At 37.8% G+C, this 20,022-nt stretch overlaps 4 protein-coding genes across 4 annotated transcripts; 2 read left to right on the top strand and 2 right to left on the bottom strand.

The window, feature by feature from the left end:
- Window positions 1-372: 372 nt before the first annotated feature.
- Window positions 373-5,145, bottom strand: LOC134797025 (gastrula zinc finger protein XlCGF57.1-like). The gene is made up of 6 exons (XM_063769227.1): window positions 4,861-5,145; window positions 3,981-4,776; window positions 2,450-2,632; window positions 1,341-1,494; window positions 863-1,009; window positions 373-637 (listed from the first exon to the last, which is right to left on the bottom strand). Exons 1-6 carry the CDS (start codon window positions 4,996-4,998, stop codon window positions 400-402), a joined length of 1,656 nt encoding a protein of 551 aa, XP_063625297.1. The 5' UTR covers window positions 4,999-5,145; the 3' UTR covers window positions 373-399.
- A 628-nt stretch (window positions 5,146-5,773) lies between these two features.
- LOC134797026 (inhibitor of nuclear factor kappa-B kinase subunit beta) lies at window positions 5,774-8,330 on the top strand. Its single transcript, XM_063769228.1, has one exon. It carries the CDS (start codon window positions 5,942-5,944, stop codon window positions 8,264-8,266), a length of 2,325 nt encoding a protein of 774 aa, XP_063625298.1. The 5' UTR covers window positions 5,774-5,941; the 3' UTR covers window positions 8,267-8,330.
- Window positions 8,331-8,777: 447 nt separating this feature from the next.
- LOC134796935 (uncharacterized) lies at window positions 8,778-10,549 on the bottom strand. Its single transcript, XM_063769129.1, has one exon. The coding sequence runs from the start codon at window positions 10,497-10,499 to the stop codon at window positions 8,778-8,780; it is 1,722 nt and encodes a 573-aa protein (XP_063625199.1). The 5' UTR covers window positions 10,500-10,549.
- Window positions 10,550-11,463: 914 nt separating this feature from the next.
- LOC134796844 (helix-loop-helix protein delilah-like) lies at window positions 11,464-12,313 on the top strand. Its single transcript, XM_063769055.1, has one exon. The coding sequence runs from the start codon at window positions 11,713-11,715 to the stop codon at window positions 12,172-12,174; it is 462 nt and encodes a 153-aa protein (XP_063625125.1). The 5' UTR covers window positions 11,464-11,712; the 3' UTR covers window positions 12,175-12,313.
- Window positions 12,314-20,022: the final 7,709 nt, after the last annotated feature.

Raw genomic sequence — 20,022 nt, forward strand, 5'->3', positions numbered from 1 at the left:
AGAGTCACTGCAAATTATAGCGTTGTTATAATAACATAATAATAATAATATAATAATTCAGCCTATATACGTCCCACTGCTGGGCACAGGCCTCCTCTCCTGCGTGAGAGGCCTTGGGCTATAGTCCCCACGCTAGCCCAATGCGGATTGGGGACTTCACATAGACCTTTGAATTTCTTCGCAGGTGTATGCAGGTTTCCTCACGATGCTTTTCCTTCATCGAAAAGCTAGTGGTAAATATCAAATGATATTTCGTACATAAGTTCCTAAAAACTCATTGGTACGAGCCAGGATTTGAACCCAAAATAATTTGTGGTTTTCCATCTGAGTAGGGTCCTTATGCACATGAAGCATAAGGACTCTTTAGGCATGGAACGCCACATTTGTTAAATTTTTACTCTAATTTTGCGGTGTAATGTCAATAGTAATGTTCCCATGCAACCCATCCTTGTCCATCCCGTTGCTGCTGAAGGTGATAGTGATAGTGCCTTCCTTGTTTTCTTCACACGGTTTGAGCACGTCCAAGGACTCCTTGGGTAGGGGGAGGGGGAGGGGCTCCCCGTTGGGGATGTAGTGTGAGGGGTAATGCTGTTTCAACTCGCTGAGGAGACGGAAGCGCATGTCGCATTGGGTGCATCTGTGGGATAAAAATATATTTACATTCTTGTCAACGTAGTTTATAGTATATTTCATAATTATACAGAATTTAAGTCGTAACCCTAACCTAAATGATATAAATTAAAGGTAAAATGTATTGTATTTGTGGACCGTACAAAAGCATTCGACATGGTTTGTTACCTCTAACTCAATAATCTACTTACTATGGAGTACCTCAAGGCAGTAGTCCAACATTGTTACTTACTGGTAAATATTCTGTCCGACGTGCATACGCGTGTGCTTGGCCAAATCGTTGCTCTGCGTGAAGGCTCGGTCGCAGTACTTGCACTTGTAAGGTTTCTCGCCAGTGTGAATGCGGTAGTGGCGTTTGAGGTGGTCTTTGCACGAGAATCTGAAAACAACATATAATTTATTCATTTTGTTCGCAGTGAAGTTATCTAGCAACATCACTGACTGAGACATGCAGACTTCAACTATATTGACGATCAGAAGTTACTAATCCCTTATACATATTAACTTTTGAAATTCGAAGCACGATTTTCTCATTATTTACAAACTCTTACAATAAATTACTCTGGTTACACGTACAGTCACCAGGAATAATATGTTACAAAACGAAGGCCACAAAAATGTCTGACACGATCTTATTTGTAGAGCCATAAGAGTGTGTCACATATTTTTGCGGCCTTCGAAGAGTAACATATTATTGCAGGTGACTGTACCGCATGCTGCAGGTATCGCAAGCGAAGGGTTTGATGCCCAGATGAATCAGCTTGTGTTTCTTCAACGAGGTGGGTTTGGTGAAGGCGGCGCCGCACTCGTCGCATTTGTATGGATGGACCCCGGTGTGCGTGCCGATGTGACACGTCATTTGACCTGGAAAGGACCATGGGCAACTTTGTATGGAGCCTGGACCCAACGCCAACAGAAGAGAAAGTAAGGTCATTAGATAGGTATTTCTATATACTTCATTTTGTTCTATGGGCACCAAGCGGAATTCCATTGCAGAACTGTGATATTGGTATTTTAACCAAAATGTCGTCACCCTTATTACCTAGGCAATAGAGTCCAAGTAAGTAAATTAATTGCTGCAGGGTAGATGTTTGCGCACCGCTGGGCGAGCACACCGAAATGATTTGCCGCGCTCGCCCGGCGGTGGACTCTATTGCCTAGGTAATAAGGGTGACGACATTTTGACTAAAATACCAATATCTCAGTTCTGCAATGGAATTCGGCTTGGTGCCCATAGAACGAAATGAAGTATAGAGAAATACCTATCTAATGACCTATCTTTCAACTGTGTTGGTTTTGGGACCATTTTGACGCATAGTCCTTTGCAAATGTACAAGTAAAACAGCGCCATCTAGTGAGTGGAAACATATCTATTCCACCTGTCCAATTTCTTTGTCCAATGTGTTTTTTGTCTCACATTTTGCTTAATGAGAGAGTGAGACGCAATGAGATTGGACGAAGATATTGCGACAGATGGAATACCACCCTAAGAACCATCTGGAGAATCTGGACAGCTCAATACTATCAAATCAATTTGAAAAAAGTTGCACTTAATTGTGGAGCCAAGATGCCACAGACAGACACACAGTTACATATTAAACTAAAGACACCCTACACACACAAACACACAGATAAAGAGCTGTCAAAATCGAGTACGAGCGAGATGCAAAGAAAGTAAGTTACGTTCTCGATAGCGTGTATGTCAGAGCCAAACTGGTGGTAGCCACACTGAATTGCAAACCAACCAACTCACCTTTAAATATATTAAGAACGGGTCACTCTGTCTGTGTCTCACGGAAGTTCTGTTATTACGACTCACCTTTAGTTGAAAATCTCTTTGGGCACAAGTTACACGCGAAAGGCTTAAGCCCGGTGTGCCTGATCATGTGTTGCCGCAGATTAGAGCTGTTATTGAAGCCCTTGCCACACTCAGAGCAGAGATATGGAGTCTCACCGGTGTGTGTGCGGATGTGGTCTTTAAGGCTGCAGAGTTGGCTGAATGCTGAAAAGGAGAGATTTTCAAAAACATGGGCATAGATTTTGAAATTATTTTCGTGACAATGAACTGAAAAAAATTACATTCATAAATATTGATTTTGACAACAAGGCCAGGCCCATATTAAACAATATACTTTAAAGACTAACATACATATAAATTTCATAAGATTAAAGCTTTAGCAAAGCAAGCCAGCAATAGATTTTTATTGAATTTTACGTGCCGAGGCTGCCAATATACTGTAGACCTGTCACGGACTGCACCCTATACTACATTTAGGCTTTTGTTGGATTTTTCAACTTCCTTGAATTAGGCAACTAAACATAACACCGAGAAAACTAAACATAACACACTAATAGACACACCAAGAAAACAAAAAAAAAACAACAAACAAAGAAAACAAACACAACACAACACGAGAAAACAAGATGGAGAGATGAGCTACGAAATTTCGACAGATACTGGTGGAGAACAGCACAGAATAGGAAGGAATGGGAAAAACTGGGGGACGCCTTTTCCGCACACGCGACATGCAAATAAATATATTAACGGCCTCCTAGCCTAGTCGGTAGTGACACTGCCTACGAAGCAGAGGTCCCGGGTTCGAATCCTGGTAAGGGCATTCATTTGTGTGTTTATCACAAGTATTTGTTCCTGAGTTATGGATGTTTTCTATGTATATAAGTATTTATATATAATTATGTATTATATATATTGTCGTCTAGTACCCACAACACAAGCCTTATTGAGCTTACCGTGGGACTAGATTGATCTGTGTAAAATTGTCCTATAAAAAAAAATAAAATAAAAAACTTAAAAAACAATGAAAGTGTAAAAATAACAAAAATGCATGAAATAAAGGCTATAAGTACTATTACTATTACTAAACATAACACACACATAGCAATTTTTTTTTTCAGTTATTTACTGTAAGTCCCAGTATATACAATAGATTTTAGTTCTTTTTTGCCATTTATCAAGTTACAAATAAATTCAAACTTTTTGATAATAATGGTAAACTTGGTATAGCTAAAGCTTGGTAAATCGTAAAAGGTGCTTTTACCCATAGTCTAATAAAACATGGTTTTCTCTTCCCAGAGTGACACAAGACTACGTCACAATAACATTGCCACTTTATATAGTGCTATCGCATATTATCATATAGCGCTGTCGCATGATGACGTAGACTTGTGTCAGTCACGTGACCATGAAAAGACGGGAAGAGAGTACCAGGCAGAGTATATTATTATACCATGCTTTTACCATTTGATGAATTTTACTAGAATTTTAATAGAAAGATACTTTTACTGACCAAAAATATTTAAAATCAAACAGAATTAAATAAAAAAATTACCTTTACTACAATGCGGACACACATTAGGTTTGATTCCGTTATGTCTATTCATATGCTCAGTATACTGGTCATGCCTCGAGTAACTCTTATTACACTTCAGGCACTGATATGGCCGTTCTTCGCTATGCAACTTCATGTGTCTCCGAAGCAATGTCTTCAAGCCAAATTGCTTTCCGCAAACATCACAGTAGAAACTTTTCTCCTTTTTCCCCTTGCCTTTATGTTTTTTCATATGCATAGCTAATGATCTCTGTTTAGTATATGCTACATCACATTCGGAACATTTGTACAGATCTTCTTGTTCAGTCTTTATCTCAACGTCTACATGAGCGGTCATATGTTCTAATAGTAACTTTTCGGTTTCAAAGTAATTAAGGCATATATTACACTTGCAGTGTTTTGCTAAATGGCGGTTCAGGGAAGATTGCTTCTGAAAAGTTTTCGTACATACAGGACAAGGAGATTCGGGTTCTCTATGTATTTTTAAATGGTTAATAAACCTTTTTTCATTAGTATACTGCTTGTTGCATATGCTACACTCGTAAGTTTTGTCTTCAGTCTCATGTTTGGGAAAGTCGTCGAGTAGAAAATCGTCGTAACTAAAATCATAATCGAATTGGCTTTCGGTCTTGAGTTCTACCTCAATTCCCTCATTTTTTACATTTGCTTGTGCTTCAATTATTTTCCTGAACTCTTCATAGGTATTAAGCACTTGCATTCGAAAGGCGTAGGTAAACTGAAGTGCTTTGACACATTCCTCGCATAATTTTTGCGGAAACCCGTCCTCTTTAGATACCTGAAATAATGGCTTTTTAATTAATATCTTACATAATGATCAAACATTATGAATGTTAAACATTGCTGACGAAGCTAATATTACCTGCGTAGCCGTACAGACTTCCAAAATCTCGGACAGCGAAGGACATTTCTCATTTTCCGACTTCAAAGGCTCATTGAGGTCTATTAATATTTCACAGCTTTTCATGCACGTTCGACAAGTTTTCTCTAGGTTGAGCATGTTTAGGTAAATACCGTCGTAACTAGTCACCCAAATATCACATCGAAATGCCACGCACAGAATTCATTTACATTTTAATTAAATTAGTCCATTAAAAAGAAGCAAAATGAAAACATGAAATGTTTTCTCGTCATCAAACAATGTTGGATAGAGAGAAAATGTTCTTTTTTATTTTTTGGTATTCTAGAATAATGCGAATAGCGATCCTAAATTATTCTGCTTTTTAGTTACACGTTTGATGATATACATAGATATAGCCCTAAATTTATGGGATTTTAAATGTTATTCAAAATAAATGTTAATTCTATGTTAAATTCTTTTCTTTTTCAAAATAATAATGATTTTTCATAAGCAAATTTTTTTGTATGTCAAAAGAAACTGCGTAAGCAGAAACGCACATTTTAAACAATATCAAGTATGCGGTTAAAAATCAGTCATTTTCTGAGAATCCGGTGAGAATAAGGTCAAATTTGCCTGAATTCCCTTCCAAGCGTGAACATCAGCTGGCTGACATATTTGAAAGAAGTGAAAAAATAAGTTTGTTTTGAGAAGTTTATTTTTGTGACATCAATGTCATTAAGGTGTTTTATAGTGCAAGATTTGCAATTGCGCAAAGTTAGTCATAGGAAATTCTATTCTTTTGTTTATTAGAGTGTAATAATTTACTATGCCTCATTACTAATTTGACAGAGCTTGGAAAGTTTGGTAACATAATTAATTGATTATTCTTTGCATCTTAGCCTAGATAATTTTAATAAACATTGAGCCTTATTAGTCTCCTATAAAGTATCTTGCCTAAATCGTATGCGTAAAGTTTATCAGTTTTTGATGAGACCAGAGTTATTTTTGCACTTTAAAAGCGGTGAAGACCTATTTTTATAGGAAACAGCATGCTACTTGTGTTCTAGTTTCGTGTACTTCCCTATATCTCGTGTAAGTGAAAATGAACGATCTAGTTTTTATTGGTGATTGGACAAAGGACCGGGTTTTAGGATCCGGAAGTTTTGGTGTCGTTGTCCTTTGGAGGCACAACAGAACTGACGAAAAGCTGGCCATAAAAACATGCAAATGGAGCGACGAACTTACCGAGAAACACAGGGAGCGATGGACCAAGGAGGTGGAAATGTTGCAGAAATCGGACAACGTGAATATTGTGAGTACGAAAGAATTACCGCCAGAATTTGTCAGCGGCTTGGAACGAATGAATCCTTCGCGACTGCCCATCCTGTGCATGGAGTATTGCAGTGGCGGTGACCTCCGCCAGCTCCTTAATAAAGCGGAGTTCTGTTCTGGCCTGAAAGAGGTACAAGTGAGACAAATACTCGGCGACATCAGGAATGCCATGCAGTTTCTTCACGGCAATAAAATCACGCATCGAGACTTGAAACCTGAGAACATTGTTATGCAAATCATTGACAGTCCAGGGAAGCAAAACATAGGCCCTCAAGCTCAAAAGAAAGTAGTCTACAAACTAATTGATCTTGGATACGCTAAAGAAATAGACTCAAACTCGGTGTGTGCTAGTTTTGTAGGCACCTTACAATACCTAGCTCCGGAATTATTCTCCAGCAAAACATACAGCAACTCTGTTGATTTCTGGTCAATGGGTTTAATTGCGTTTGAAGTGATTTGTGGTATAAGACCTTTTCTACCATACTTGGCACCTGTACAATGGATACCACATGTCAAAAAGAAGGCACATGATAACATAAGTGTGTATGAAACATACCATGGAGACATTGAATATTCAAATGAATTATTTCCTGAAAGTTTTATATCTAAACCCCTTAAAGCGCTGCTAGAAAAGTGGTTGAGAGTTGCTTTAGAGTGGGAGCCAAGGTTGAGAGGAAGAGATACCCCGTCAAAAGTAACATTTAACATCCCCGCTGAACAAGCAACGGCAGGCAGTAAAATTGTGATATTTGATCTGTTACAAGAAATTCTGTCTAAAAAGATAATAAAGGTATTTTCAGTGTCTACTATCTCACAACATGCCTATGAAATTGATGACAAAACCAACATATCAACATTAAAAAAATACCTAGAGGGTGATACTAAAGTTTCTAAAGAAACCCAAATCTTGATCTCTCCTAAAAGTTTTCTTGACCTTGGGGATGATGAATTAGTTGTTAATTATTGGAATGATTCATGTAATAACATGATTTATCTGTATGATAAAACTATCATGATAAAAGATGTCATTGAACCAATAGTGCCTAAGGCTGTACAAAGGTCTCTTAAGGAAAATCAAAAGGCAATGTATAATTTTAAGAACAGCCAGAATTTGTACCGGAATAGTGTATATTTTGTAATGTCTCAAGTGGAAATGTATGAATCTTTAATAAATGGACTATTTGTACGGGCAGAATCCTTTAAACATGGAAGCAAACTGCTACTTTTGAACCATAATAAAGTTGACAAATGCATAGGAAAGTTAGCAGATAAGTTGGATGTTGTTACAAAAATGACAGAGACTGGTAAAAAACACATTGAGCGGCTCAGAGAAACTGGTACTGGGGTCAATTACCTGGGTGGCTTCGACAAGATATTTAAAGATGTTGATGACCGGTCTGAGAAAATAACCAAATTGCAACTAGCATGGAATCAGCTCTCGGTAAGACTACAATCTGCAACAAGACGCAGTAACGAAGTTCTAACCACAGACATCAACAACTTTGTTTCCAAAAACAACTTTCAAACAATACTCATGGACACTTTGAAAACATATGTGCACTTCAAAAAGAGTGAATTCTTCACCGACCAAAGATGTAAAGAAAAACAGTGCACTGACATCATAAAGCTTTCCTATGAATGCTTGAAACTTAGATGTAAAATCTTACATGAAATGCGCCATCAACCATTTGTGTTAAAGCTCATAGATCTGAACACAGAGCTTGCAAAGATTGCTGATATTATTTCTAATGCTGCTGATACCACAGACAAATTAAATCTAGACTTGACAACAGCAATAGATGAGTTGACCAATTGTATGTGGAACACTATAAGTCTTCTGAGCAGTGATGCGGATGATATAGCTAACTTGCCCTATAGTGTGGTATCATTCCAGAAGAGAGATTTCAAAATTGGTGAGCCAGTATCGAACCATTGTATCCAAGTACCAAATATACAAGATGATGAAAAACTGAAATCACTAATTGAAGAAAGTCTGAAGCTAAGGAAAAATCATTCATATTTGACTGCGCAGTTAAACATGCATAAAGAATTGATGAAAAAGTCCAGCATTGATTACAGTTTCTTAGCAGAATAAAAATGTAGAGTTAGTAAATGTAGACTGAGGAAGAGAAATTTAATATAAAACTGAATCTTAAAAAAAAAATTCTATGTGTTTTGTGCAATAATATCTGCTAATTGTATAAAATTAAATACATAGGTACTATAAATGTAATTAAAGTTAGTTATAGTACTGTAGTTGATTTTGTTACTTCAAATGATTATCTATCTACTTATTACTTAATAACAGGTGCTTTTCTAGTGCTCTAAATAAATGAAAGAGTTTCTTATTAAGTGTGCCAACTAAATGTTTTTGTATTTTGAACTTATTTGTATTTTATTAATGTTAAACTTTGGTGGGTGCTGCTGTAGGACTTAATATACAACATTTATTACTTAAATATCTATTTTATTTGAATTATAATAATTTATACAACCTTTAACAGGAAATAGAAGATACAATGGAACATCATACCTAAAGTAATAATCTAAACAATAAAAACAATTAAATTATACAGTCTTGACACCCTTGACAGACAAGGAAAATGTTACAAAATCTCCATCATGCTACATGTAAACTGTTCCAACCAATTTTTAAAGCCGTCTATTGTTTTTGACAATCTCTTCACATCCGAAGGAGGTCGTAAATACTCGTCTGGTGCGATCCTTGGCTCGGGGCTGCCACTGACGTGAAGCCAGATAGCAAATACTGCATCATTAATATTGGCTACAGCTCTTCCACATAACCTAGCCGATGTCAGACATGTCAGAACTAAAGCTCCCATATTCCCAACTGAAACTCCTTTAGGCATCTCTCTACGGGCCGCTAGCATATAGTTCCTTAAGAGCCTCTCAGTGTGGTCATCCAGACTCACTTTCACACCTGCTACTATATCCAAATATGACGCTAAGTCTTTATGAGCTTTGATTTCCTCCTCGCTAATTTCTTCCGGCTCTACAGCCCTTTGCAGCATCATGTCTACAACTTCATCAGTGTATTGTCCTAAATCGCCTTGGCAAACCGTCCCGAAAACGTTCGCTACATTGAAGAGTATAATCTTCTTGAAATCCATTCCCTGCGCCCATATTGCGCTTCGTAAGTCTGTTTTGCAGGTTTCCGTTGAAATCTCTGCGCTCTCGATTGCAGTTAAAATAGCAGAAGTCTGCTTTTGATTGTATGAGTGTAGCGGTAAAGGCATTACACAGACTCCTCCAGAGCTTGCTGTCAGAGCGGTTGAGACAGTTGTATTAGATGTCCCTAAGAAGACTGATCGATCAGCAAGTTTTGCAGCATGCGCCATAATTTCTCCAGCGTATCTGGTATCGAAATTTGCGACGAGAACGTGAATAATCTTAGAAGAGTTCAACGCGTTCGCTTTCACACTGGCCAGGCTTAGCAGAAGGCTGATCTTTAGCTCCATGAATGTGTTTAAAGGACAGACATTCAGCCCTAAACTTGAGGCGAGGCAGTATATGAACGACCACGGTATCCCATTACAAGACCTGTACAATTTCGCGATGTCTGAATGTATCGGAATAGTCACCGGAGCTGCCAAAGGCAGAACTTCCTCTATTGACCAGATTGATGTAATCTTTTTCAGTATTACTCCATAAATATCGTAAATTGATCCTAGTTTTAGTTTAGGGATCAAATCGTCTAGGATCCAAAACTGTTTTGTAAGCATTTGTCCTTTTAACAGAAAGGTAGCAATCACCTTTTCGCCGCATCGCTTCAAACCGCTGTTTTCGAAGAGAACACTTTTGCAGACGTAGCATTTTGGCGGTACTTTCGGTATGTATTGTAAAATTACTTCGCTCCCTTCACACTCTTCGGGGCAAGACCAAACTGTATGGTAGGCATAGCTTGCAGGTTTCGAAATAGCTAGAAGAAGCCCTCGGAAATACACTAACCCTGAGAAATTACGCGGATTAGTGTGCAATAAAACAGTAGGTACGCTTTTCAACCTCAACGTAACCGCAACTTGAGGAAATTCTATACCATGAGTGTAATTATTGACGTTTTGCAGACAAGCAAATAGAATTTCATTGAATCTTTGCTGTAATTTCAACGGTTCTTTCAAAAGAAATTTTCCGACATCAGGAACTAAATCAATAACATCCATAACGTCGATCTCAAGCAGGTACCGAAATGGCGGGAAACGGGCTGACTTGTCATTCAAATTTTGCAAAAAGTTGTCACATGCTTCCTTCATATATAGCAACAAGCGCCTTTTGTCCAAATATAGCAACAGTTGACAACCTGCTTCCATTGCTGTGATATTCGCGTAAGAAATTATTTTATTAATATTTTATCAGTTACTAATTTCGTTAAGGTTTTGAATTTTTATCAACGTGCCTCTGTTTTTTTTTATTTAAATTTGATTCCTTGTTTTGGGCTTCCTCGCAATCAGCCAATAAAAAAACTTTTGTTTTGTGGTCTACCTAAACTGTACGGGGACGCATTTATGCGTTAGAGGGAGCAAGTGATATTGCTATCTCATTTTACCGCATGGCTGCGTCCCTTGGACTGGCCGGCGCTGGCCCATTGTGTACAGGTGTACTTTAAATACTTTATACTGAAACACACCCAACTTGTCAGTAGGAAAAAAAGGCGCGAAATTCTAATTTTTTTAACCACTCGCGACTACATTTAATTTATTTAAATTTGGCTGCTTTTACTACTGACAAAGTGACTGTGCCAGAATATAGGTACTCCATATTTATTTTAAGTTTAATTAAGGTGCAAGAATGCATTTTAAAATAATTAAGGTTTAACCATATTATTTATAACTAATTTATCTACTTAAGAATTGTCAATTAGACAACTCATGAGGTTGTTTTCTAAAAGTGTCCATTACATAATCACAGCACTAAAAGCCTACGCTTAACATTTACTAGCCCACACGAAACAGAAGTTGCAAGGTCGGCACACAATCAGCGGAGGCCGAGGAACGGAAATGCTGGATCAATATGCTAATCTGATCAGCAATATTTGCCTTACTTAATGCCTGCTTGTGATCGTTCATTCATTGTAACTAAGTACGCTCGGGTGCTAAAGCGCCTTAAATTTTAGTGACGCTAAATCGATGAATGACGGAGTAATGAGATGACGCATAGCATATTCATCACGATTTTACGAATGTTATGACTAAGTAAGTAGTTAAATGTCTAAATTTATACTGTTTGTAATATTAACCCAGAAAACATACACGTAGATTTGTACTGTATTGTGTTTAAATATATTCAGAGTTTTGTCATTTATCAAACGTTAACAGTGTCATTTCATCAAGGATATGAATTGCACAATGCAAGACGAGATTCTAGAAGATAGTGATAAATCGAGCCCATTCAGCGTTTAAGCAATTATCCGAGCGATTGTACTTGAACGAAGCGGGGCGAGTAGGCGGAGTGAGCGTATTTTTCGAGCGGAATTCGGGCGCGGGCGGCGCTTGCGGCTCCAGTCGCAGGCGGCAGTCGCACTCCATGCCCGACCACGACAAGTACCAGCTGCGGCCGCGCGCCGCGCGCTCCCGCGAGCCGCGCGCGCGCCGGGCGCCGCAACCCCTCAGCAAATACAGGAGAAAAACCGCCAACGCAAGGGAGAGGAGTCGCATGCGGGAGATCAACCGAGCCTTCGAGACCTTAAGACAGGCCGTTCCTGCTGCGGCCATCACTGGAACACCAGTACCATGCGAGAAGTTAACCAAGATCACAACTTTGCGACTGGCTATGAAGTATATAACAGCTCTCTCAGCCGCGCTTAGGGATTCCAGTGAAGAGCCTACTCCTCAAGACCCTTGGGCTTCCCCGCTTTGCTCGGATTTATCGGAGTTTTCAGCAGAGATGGAAAGCCGGTCGGAATGCGCGGAGGATTCTCTATCTCCCTTCGAGACGTTTCTTGCGGAGTTTGACTATGATACATACATGGAGAGAACGTTCGCGTGACGTGAAGTGTTTTGTGATGGACTGCTTTCTGATTAGGTATAAGTTTTATTGCCATATTAATTAATATATTTTTATACGAGATTCTTCTTTTGAGATTTATTTATTTTCTAATTGTAATAAATTTTAATTGTTATCGTTATGTTTTCAGTTTTATTTTGCACACTATTCTTGTCTAGCTCTTTTACTTATAGCATCAGTTTATTTACTTTAACCCCTATGCAATCACTTAAGTCAAGTACTGTAATAAAATGCAAGTAATCAAAAACATTGAAATCAATTAAAGCGTTAAACAAATCGTAAACGGCTTCCAAGCATAGTAAGGCATGTCCAATCATTTGCACTTAAAGGAAAATAAAATTTAACGATGCATTAATTGACCAAATTCGGGTAAACATTACTTTTAATGTACTGACCAAAATTATAAACAGACTCTTATCAACTCAAACGTACTTATTGAAAAGATATAAATAAAATAAAAAACCGGCCAAGTGCGAGTCGGACTCGCGCACGAAGGGTTCTGTACCATTGCGCAAAAAGCCGGTAAAAATATCACGTTTGTTGTATGGGAGCCCCACTTAACCCTTTTCCAGGCCGCACCAATCTACAAGGTTTTCCCGAAAAATCCAAATATATTCCAATGAATCCAGCTTTAATGATTCATTTGAAGACAAGACAAATTTCCCGAAAGTGCAATCTAATTTGAATCTTAAATCGGAATGCTAAAGTTTAAATTCTAGTGGTACTATGCCTGGAAAAGGGTTAAATATTTATTTTATTCCGTTTTTATTATTTGCTGTAATAGCGGCAACAGAAATACATCATCTGTGAAAATTTCAACTGTCTATCACGGTATTCACGGTTCATGAGTTACAGCTTGGTGACAGACAGACAAACGGACGGACAGCGGAGTCTTAGTAATAGGGTCCCGTTTATACCCTTTGGGTATGGAACCCTAAAAACCGATTTCGCATACGGTTTATCTCATGGTAGCCTTGGAATTATCTACTCTAGATACCTTTATCTCTATCTTAACCCAAAAAAGTCAACAAGCCATAGACAATTTTCGTTCCGTATAAGCGAATCTCCAGTGACGCGTAAAGACCGAAGATTATGCAAAACTCCGGAAGCGTAGGCTGGATCGCACAAAGTCCCAACCAAAAGGGACCTTCATTGACTTAAAACCTTATGACAGTAAAGGCGGGTGCACACGCCCATTTGCCCACGCGCTGATCTCTCTCATTGTTCCTTGGTCATTGGAAATGGATACGAAGATGAATGTAATGTTACGGATGATTAATTTTGCTTGTTAGTCGTTGACCTGTAATTTTTCGTCTTTTAATTAAGTACTTGATTTATGTCTAAGTTAAATGATCCTTTTCCTAATTCTTCACAACTGAAACAAAAAGTTTTAGATAAGTACCTAAGTTCATCTTTCAAATACCTACCTACTCAAGAGATAGATCTTAATAGGCTATATGCTATATGATGCCCTAAGGCTAATAGGCATATTTAATACCTACTATTCTACAAACGTAACAGTTTATTTATTCAATAATCCAAATACATATTACATAAACCAATCAATACAACTAATCCTATTAGAAATTAAAACTTAAACCTAAACATACTAAATCATTAAATTAATAAATTACATTAAAATAAACTTGAAACTAAACTTCTACAAACCTCTAGAACAGTGGTGGGCAAACTTTCTTCATGAGGGGCCAAAACATGAATGAATGTTATATTGCTGGCCATATTATACATTTTTTTAAACGACCGGCGGCGGGCCAGATAAATCCTTTCGCGGGCCGCACTTGGCCCGCGGGCCGTACTTTGCCCACCACTGCTCTAGAATAATAGAACCTCTAAATAGATAGTGACAAAATGGTAAATTGATAATCTTTTATTTTCCTTAATTAAAAATACTTTAAACGCAGTGAAGTGGGGTGATGAATTATTAACATTTGGGTCAAAAAGTTCTCTTGGGGTGACTGGGGTGGGCAGTATATAGTAGGCGAAACTGTTGTACCTTGGACGTAGTTTTACCTCGGACAGATGGCAATATTTCCACATTGCCACGGTTATTGAAATATTTCATTTATATTATTTGAAACGTTATTATTAAGTATAAAAAACAAGTTATCAACGAAACTTGAGAGCGGCCGGTAATTCGAGAAAAAAATTAAAATATAAGTTGTGTTGCGAAAAATCAGTATTTCGAACCTTACATCAAGGATCATTATTTCATGTTTTGCTAATAGATAATAAAACTCAAAATAATAAGTTAAGGTTAAGTTAATTAGCTACTCGATGGTGGGATAATTTCAGCCTAATCTCAAATGGAAGTGCTATTACGAAGCTTACTTGCCCAAAAAGTTGCTTTGTTGTACCTCGGACAACGAAAATATGTCGGTACCTTGGCCCGTCCCATACTTGCTACTACTGTAAATATTTTTTTTAAACTTAAGGGTTCATATTTACCGTATTTTTAATTATCAGTTATCTGCGTTATAAGTCACCACGTAATCAATCTTAGAAAGGATGCCTAAAATGTTTTAGGCAAAAACAAAAAATGACCATTGCTAAGTATATTTTTCTAAGGTACTAATTTGTACTAGAAAAATCTATTCAATGGCGTAAATATGCTAAAAATATCTGTGATTTCATATATAAATATTATTTCTATGATTATATTATAAATGTATTAATTAAAATTATCATGTCCGAGGTACAACGGGAAATGAACAAGGTACATTAGGGTGTTGTTCCTTGGACACTTTTCCCTTTTTTTTCGTCAACGTATCCCATCAAAATAAATAAACTAATCTTTAAATTTTATATCGTATTAGATAGTTTATTAATGTATCTTATAATATTCGGATAAACAATAATTCTGCAGCCTTTAGTTTTTTTTCTAAAATTCATAAAAGAATAAACTGTCCGGGGTAGAACAGCTTCCCCTACTCAGTAGTCTCAGTACAATGATTGGACTAGGTAGTAGGTACTTACCTACATTTTACAAACTTATACATATTAAGAACTTATACATATTAGAAATAGAAGATTTGAACATGTCTTAAAGAGTTTAGCAAGAAATAGCGAGGTAGGTATATTTTCATTAATTCATGCAAACAGTATTTTATTAATGCATATACACCTAAGTAAGAACGCAATAAACTTTATATTATAAGTATCTTATAAACCAATGGTGGGCAAACTTTCTTCATGAGGGGCCAAAACTTGAAGGAATTTCAGAGGAGGGCCAGATTTACAGCAAAAATGTATTTTTATTATATTGCTGGCCATATTATACATTTTTTTAAATGACCGGCGGCGGGCCAGATAAATCCTTTCGCGGGCCGGACCTGGCCCGCGGGCCGTACTTTGCCCACCACTGTTATAAACTGTATTTGTTCTTACACTTAATTGACTTCGTTACTTATCGCGACACGTTCGTAAGTTTAATGACCATACATTTTCGGCCATTCTGTACCGAAAAGGAGACGACTCCGTAAAAGTATGCCAAAACGATTGCTTATTAGCATTCGATCAATGAATATAATTAACGACAAAATTTAGTTTACATTTTATAATAAGTATTAATGAGTAATCCTCACTTTATATGTGACGTTCCACGGCAAAAGGTACCTTATGGTGGCTGGCGCTTACGTCGCATAGCGCCGCAATAATATTGGAGCGGCGTTAATAATAGCGTAAGCGCCAACCGCCATAAGGTACCTTTACCCGTGGGACGTCACATATTATCGTTTCCTGCTTTTAGTAGGTAGGTACCTAAATGTGACGTTTACAACTAAAAGGTACCACATTGTCGGTTGTCGTTGAGGTTGATTTCAAATTGAACCTTTATGGAAATAGCGTCTTATTGACAACCGACAATAAGCACATTTTTTCAATTTAGTTACAAATAAAATCAAAATTTTTGAAAACGGGCGGGCATCAACCAATAGCATTGGTTGTAGTTCAGAGGAGCGGAGAAGAGATGTGGATTACAAGTATTACAACCCAATGCTCCTCCCATCTCCGCCTCAGTGGAAATGCAGTCGTATACTTGCACCATTCACTGACCCGGGGTTAACCGGTTAAACCTGGAGTTACCATGTTTACCAGTACAATTTGACACTGGGTTAACGGTGTTAACCGGTTAACCCCGAGATAGTGGGATGATGCAAGTAGCGCTATGTGGTCGTGCACTGTACGGCTTCAGAGGAATTTCCTCTCGAGGTTTTTTCGATGGAGTACAAACCGGGGACAAAAAGAAGTAGGTAATACAGGTTTCTAAAAGATCGGCACCGCACATGTGACTGTATTAAGCTGGCCATACACACTATAGAGAACGCCTGCGCAGTTCTCCCTGTACAGTTTAACTACACAGGGAAACTATAGGAAACTGCACAGTCGAATGCCACACACGTTCCGTTTTACCTGTGCAGTTGATAAAACTGCGGAGGCATACCCTAGTGTAGATACGTATATATATATACCATCAAAGACCATCCAAATCGTATAACGGACATTAACCACACAAAAAACCAAATATGTTACAGATAAAACAAGGATAAAATTCACATTATTCTTACATTATCGTGTCCCGTTAAAGCAAAACAGGAATAAAATAACATAACACGGCTCATACTCATGACGTAAGCAAAAATACATATATACATTAGGATAAAAATGCAAAACTTATGCAACGCGGTGTCATGCAATAAAGAACCAACGAGTGGTATCCCGGCCCATGTCCATTTTGGCTTAAGCGCATTGCTTTCCCGCCAAATACGGCATCCATGACAGTTCTCTGAATTATGTGATTAAATGACATGACACATTACTAAAACGGCCGCGAAACTTGCTCATTTTATTTTGATTTTGCTCACGTTGACAGTTATGCTTATGCATAATGCCGTCCGTCAGGCAGAGCTTTGATTATGCTATAGACGTCGCCAAATCGAGACCGATTGTGTGCCTAAAAAGGGCAGTGTGTTGAAACAGTTGATTGCGGGTAGGGGAGCTTGACAACATATATGTACGTAGGTATTTAAAATAAGCCTACATGTACCTGGGTCATACACAGATTTAGCGTTCTCATTTGTGTCGCTTAACTTCAAACTCGGGTAAATCCATTCGACCCTTTCAGCAAATATCTACCCTATTACCTTTTCTTAATACCAAAATCGTATAATCTGACAGATGGATTTACCCGAGTTTGAAGTTAAGCGACTTATTTGTCTTCTATGTTACCGAAAGCACTAGATCTACAATCTACTATGTACAGCCACTAATACTCACCACACGGGATTGTTATGCTATTTAGGATTCTTGCTAAGGGTTCCCCCAAATATGTCGACGCGGAATCGGCAAAACCCGATAGGAAAAAGCTTTATGTCTATGCAATAAGAGCGAAAAAGTCGTTGTTCGGCTCGGCTCGCATCGGCCGGCACCTGCCGACGTGTCGACGGCTTTTTCGCGCTTATTGCGCGGACATAAAGCTGTTTCCTATCGGATTTTGCCGAAAATCGGAGACTCTATAGCGTAAGTATTGAACAACCAATTTAGCCAGGACCCTAACCACTCAACCGTCCGGCCCGCGAGACTGTTTTCCTGTCAACCGTCCGGGTTTTTTAGGGTTCCGTACCCAAAGGGTAAAACGGGACCCTATTACTAAGACTTCGCTGTCCGTCCGTCCGTCCGTCCGTCCGTCCGTCCGTCCGTCTGTCACCAGGCTGTATCTCACGAACCGTGATAGCTAGACAGTTGAAATTTTCACAGATGATGTATTTCTGTTGCCGCTATAACAACAAATACTAAAAACAGAATAAAATAAAGATTTAAATGGGGCTCCCATACAACAAACGTGATTTTTGACCAAAGTTAAGCAACGTCGGGAGTGGTCAGTATTTGGATGGGTGACCGTTTTTTTTTTGCTTTTTTTTTTGTTTTTTTTTTTGCATTATGGTACGGAACCCTTCGTGCGCGAGTCCGACTCGCACTTGCCCGGTTTTTATTTAGCGACGCACGCCCCGTGCAGCGCATTCACAATTTTCTACAAAAATTATAATTACACTGCCATCTAAATTTTTTTAGAGCTAACTATTTTGTTAGGCTACGTTGTCCCATCAAGAGAATTAGGAAATAATGCCGAAATATTCCGTTAGATGGCTCTGAAATCAATTCTTTCTTCCACCCCTTTGGATAGTAAGGTTCCCGCGGACGGTTAAGAGCATATTTTTATCGGATACTATGCTATCGTCGGACGGTCAAGTGGCTAAACGGCGCAACAATCGCGGAGCGAGAAGGTACAAGATTGTCGACTACTATTATTGGAAGTATTGAATTCAGAAATATTAGGTATGCCTACCTACCTAATATATGATTGCGTAAATTATTTGCTTTTATAAGTAACTGTGCAAAATGATTCCATGATAACACTGAAAATAATGGGTCCATTCAAACAAAAAAGAATTTCCCAAAATTAGTACTTACTGCAGCCATTTTAGCCGAAAAATAGATAGAAAAATTGGAGGAACATACAAAAAACTTAAGAAATAAAACTAAGACGAATGCGAAATCCTCCTTTCTGAAGTCGGCTAAAAAGTTTCTAAAACTTTAGACGTTTTAAGCAAAACAAGGAAGTTTGTTGAACTCGTGAACTGGTGTATTTTTGTCTTATTTTCTAAGGGTTAATTTTGTCAAACGCGAGAGGCAAAGCTATTATGAGCTTTAGCCTTGTGGGAGATCTGGGGGGGAGGGGGGATAGCTTCACCAGGATAATTATAGCCACAAAGACATTCATATTGTGTGTGTTTAGTAGTGTCGATTAGAAAGAGAAATGTAGTTTGTCACCTCATTTCAGTCCAATAAAAAGAAAATACTCGTATAGTAGTATACCCTATAATGGACACGGAACCAGTAATGGGACAAAAAACCACAATTCCTCTAAAATAAGTATATAAAAGTAGTTTATAAACACTGGATATATTTTTATCATAAATAAGAGTCCTAGAGCTGATTATGTTTGAATTTTTATTAAATTCGGTTATTTTTTAAGAAATGTGCGTCAACTCAAAAGTTGTCGTGCCACTGAAAAAAAATATCACTAAAAATTCTTAACAACTTCGCTAAGAGAGGTGAGTTAATTTATTAAATTTTAATTAATTAATACTTGATGAAAACTAGAATGTGTTTTGTTAATTGCATTAACCATGAGATAAGGTATACAACACACTATGTTGTGACTCCACAGATGTAAAAAAATAGTGGTAATTGGCCCAATACCATTATAGGAGCTGTAAAACTGCATACCTCCTATGATGGGACAATTGACATAATGATGCTTGCCATGCCATAATTTCATGTTTTAAACAATACAGAAGTAAAATGGAGTTACGAAATATGTCAACCAGGAGGTATTCTCGGACTTAGGATAAATTAATATCGTTTTTCCAAACTTTTATTTAACTTGCCTTGTTAGTTAGTGTGGGTCAAATCTTGGTAGCTGAATTTGACCCACTTTTCGATTTCCGATTCAGTTGAAATTTTGTGTAAGTACGTAATTAAGTATGCAAATCGGATGATAATGCAATATTATGATAACATGGACTTGATCTGATGATGGAGACAGGAGGTGGCCATGGGAACTTTATCGCAATAAACCCTAACTAATTGTGTTTGGGTATATTAGAATTGTCTCGATAAATCTAATACAATAATAATTGGCTGTGGAAAGAAAAATACATTCAGCAATAAAAGCTTATACCAAAAATTGATTTTTTTGCCATAACTTATTCCCCATTTCAATATTTTATACTGATAGAGCAATGTCCATTA

The sequence above is a fragment of the Cydia splendana genome, chromosome 14 (assembly GCF_910591565.1).
Source record: "Cydia splendana chromosome 14, ilCydSple1.2, whole genome shotgun sequence".
Classification (NCBI taxonomy): Eukaryota; Metazoa; Arthropoda; class Insecta; order Lepidoptera; family Tortricidae; genus Cydia; species Cydia splendana.

Excerpts from the sequence above, each read along its gene's own strand:
- LOC134797025 (XM_063769227.1), bottom strand. The coding sequence starts at position 4,998 with ATGCTCAACCTAGAGAAAACTTGTCGAACGTGCATGAAAAGCTGTGAA. Across the intron at positions 4,777-4,860 it reads AAGTCTGTACGGCTACGCAG|GTATCTAAAGAGGACGGGTT; the intron begins GTAATATTAGCT and ends CCATTATTTCAG. Across the intron at positions 2,633-3,980 it reads GTGTCCGCATTGTAGTAAAG|CATTCAGCCAACTCTGCAGC; the intron begins GTAATTTTTTTA and ends TCTCCTTTTCAG.
- LOC134797026 (XM_063769228.1), top strand. The coding sequence starts at position 5,942 with ATGAACGATCTAGTTTTTATTGGTGATTGGACAAAGGACCGGGTTTTA.
- LOC134796935 (XM_063769129.1), bottom strand. The coding sequence starts at position 10,499 with ATGGAAGCAGGTTGTCAACTGTTGCTATATTTGGACAAAAGGCGCTTG.
- LOC134796844 (XM_063769055.1), top strand. The coding sequence starts at position 11,713 with ATGCCCGACCACGACAAGTACCAGCTGCGGCCGCGCGCCGCGCGCTCC.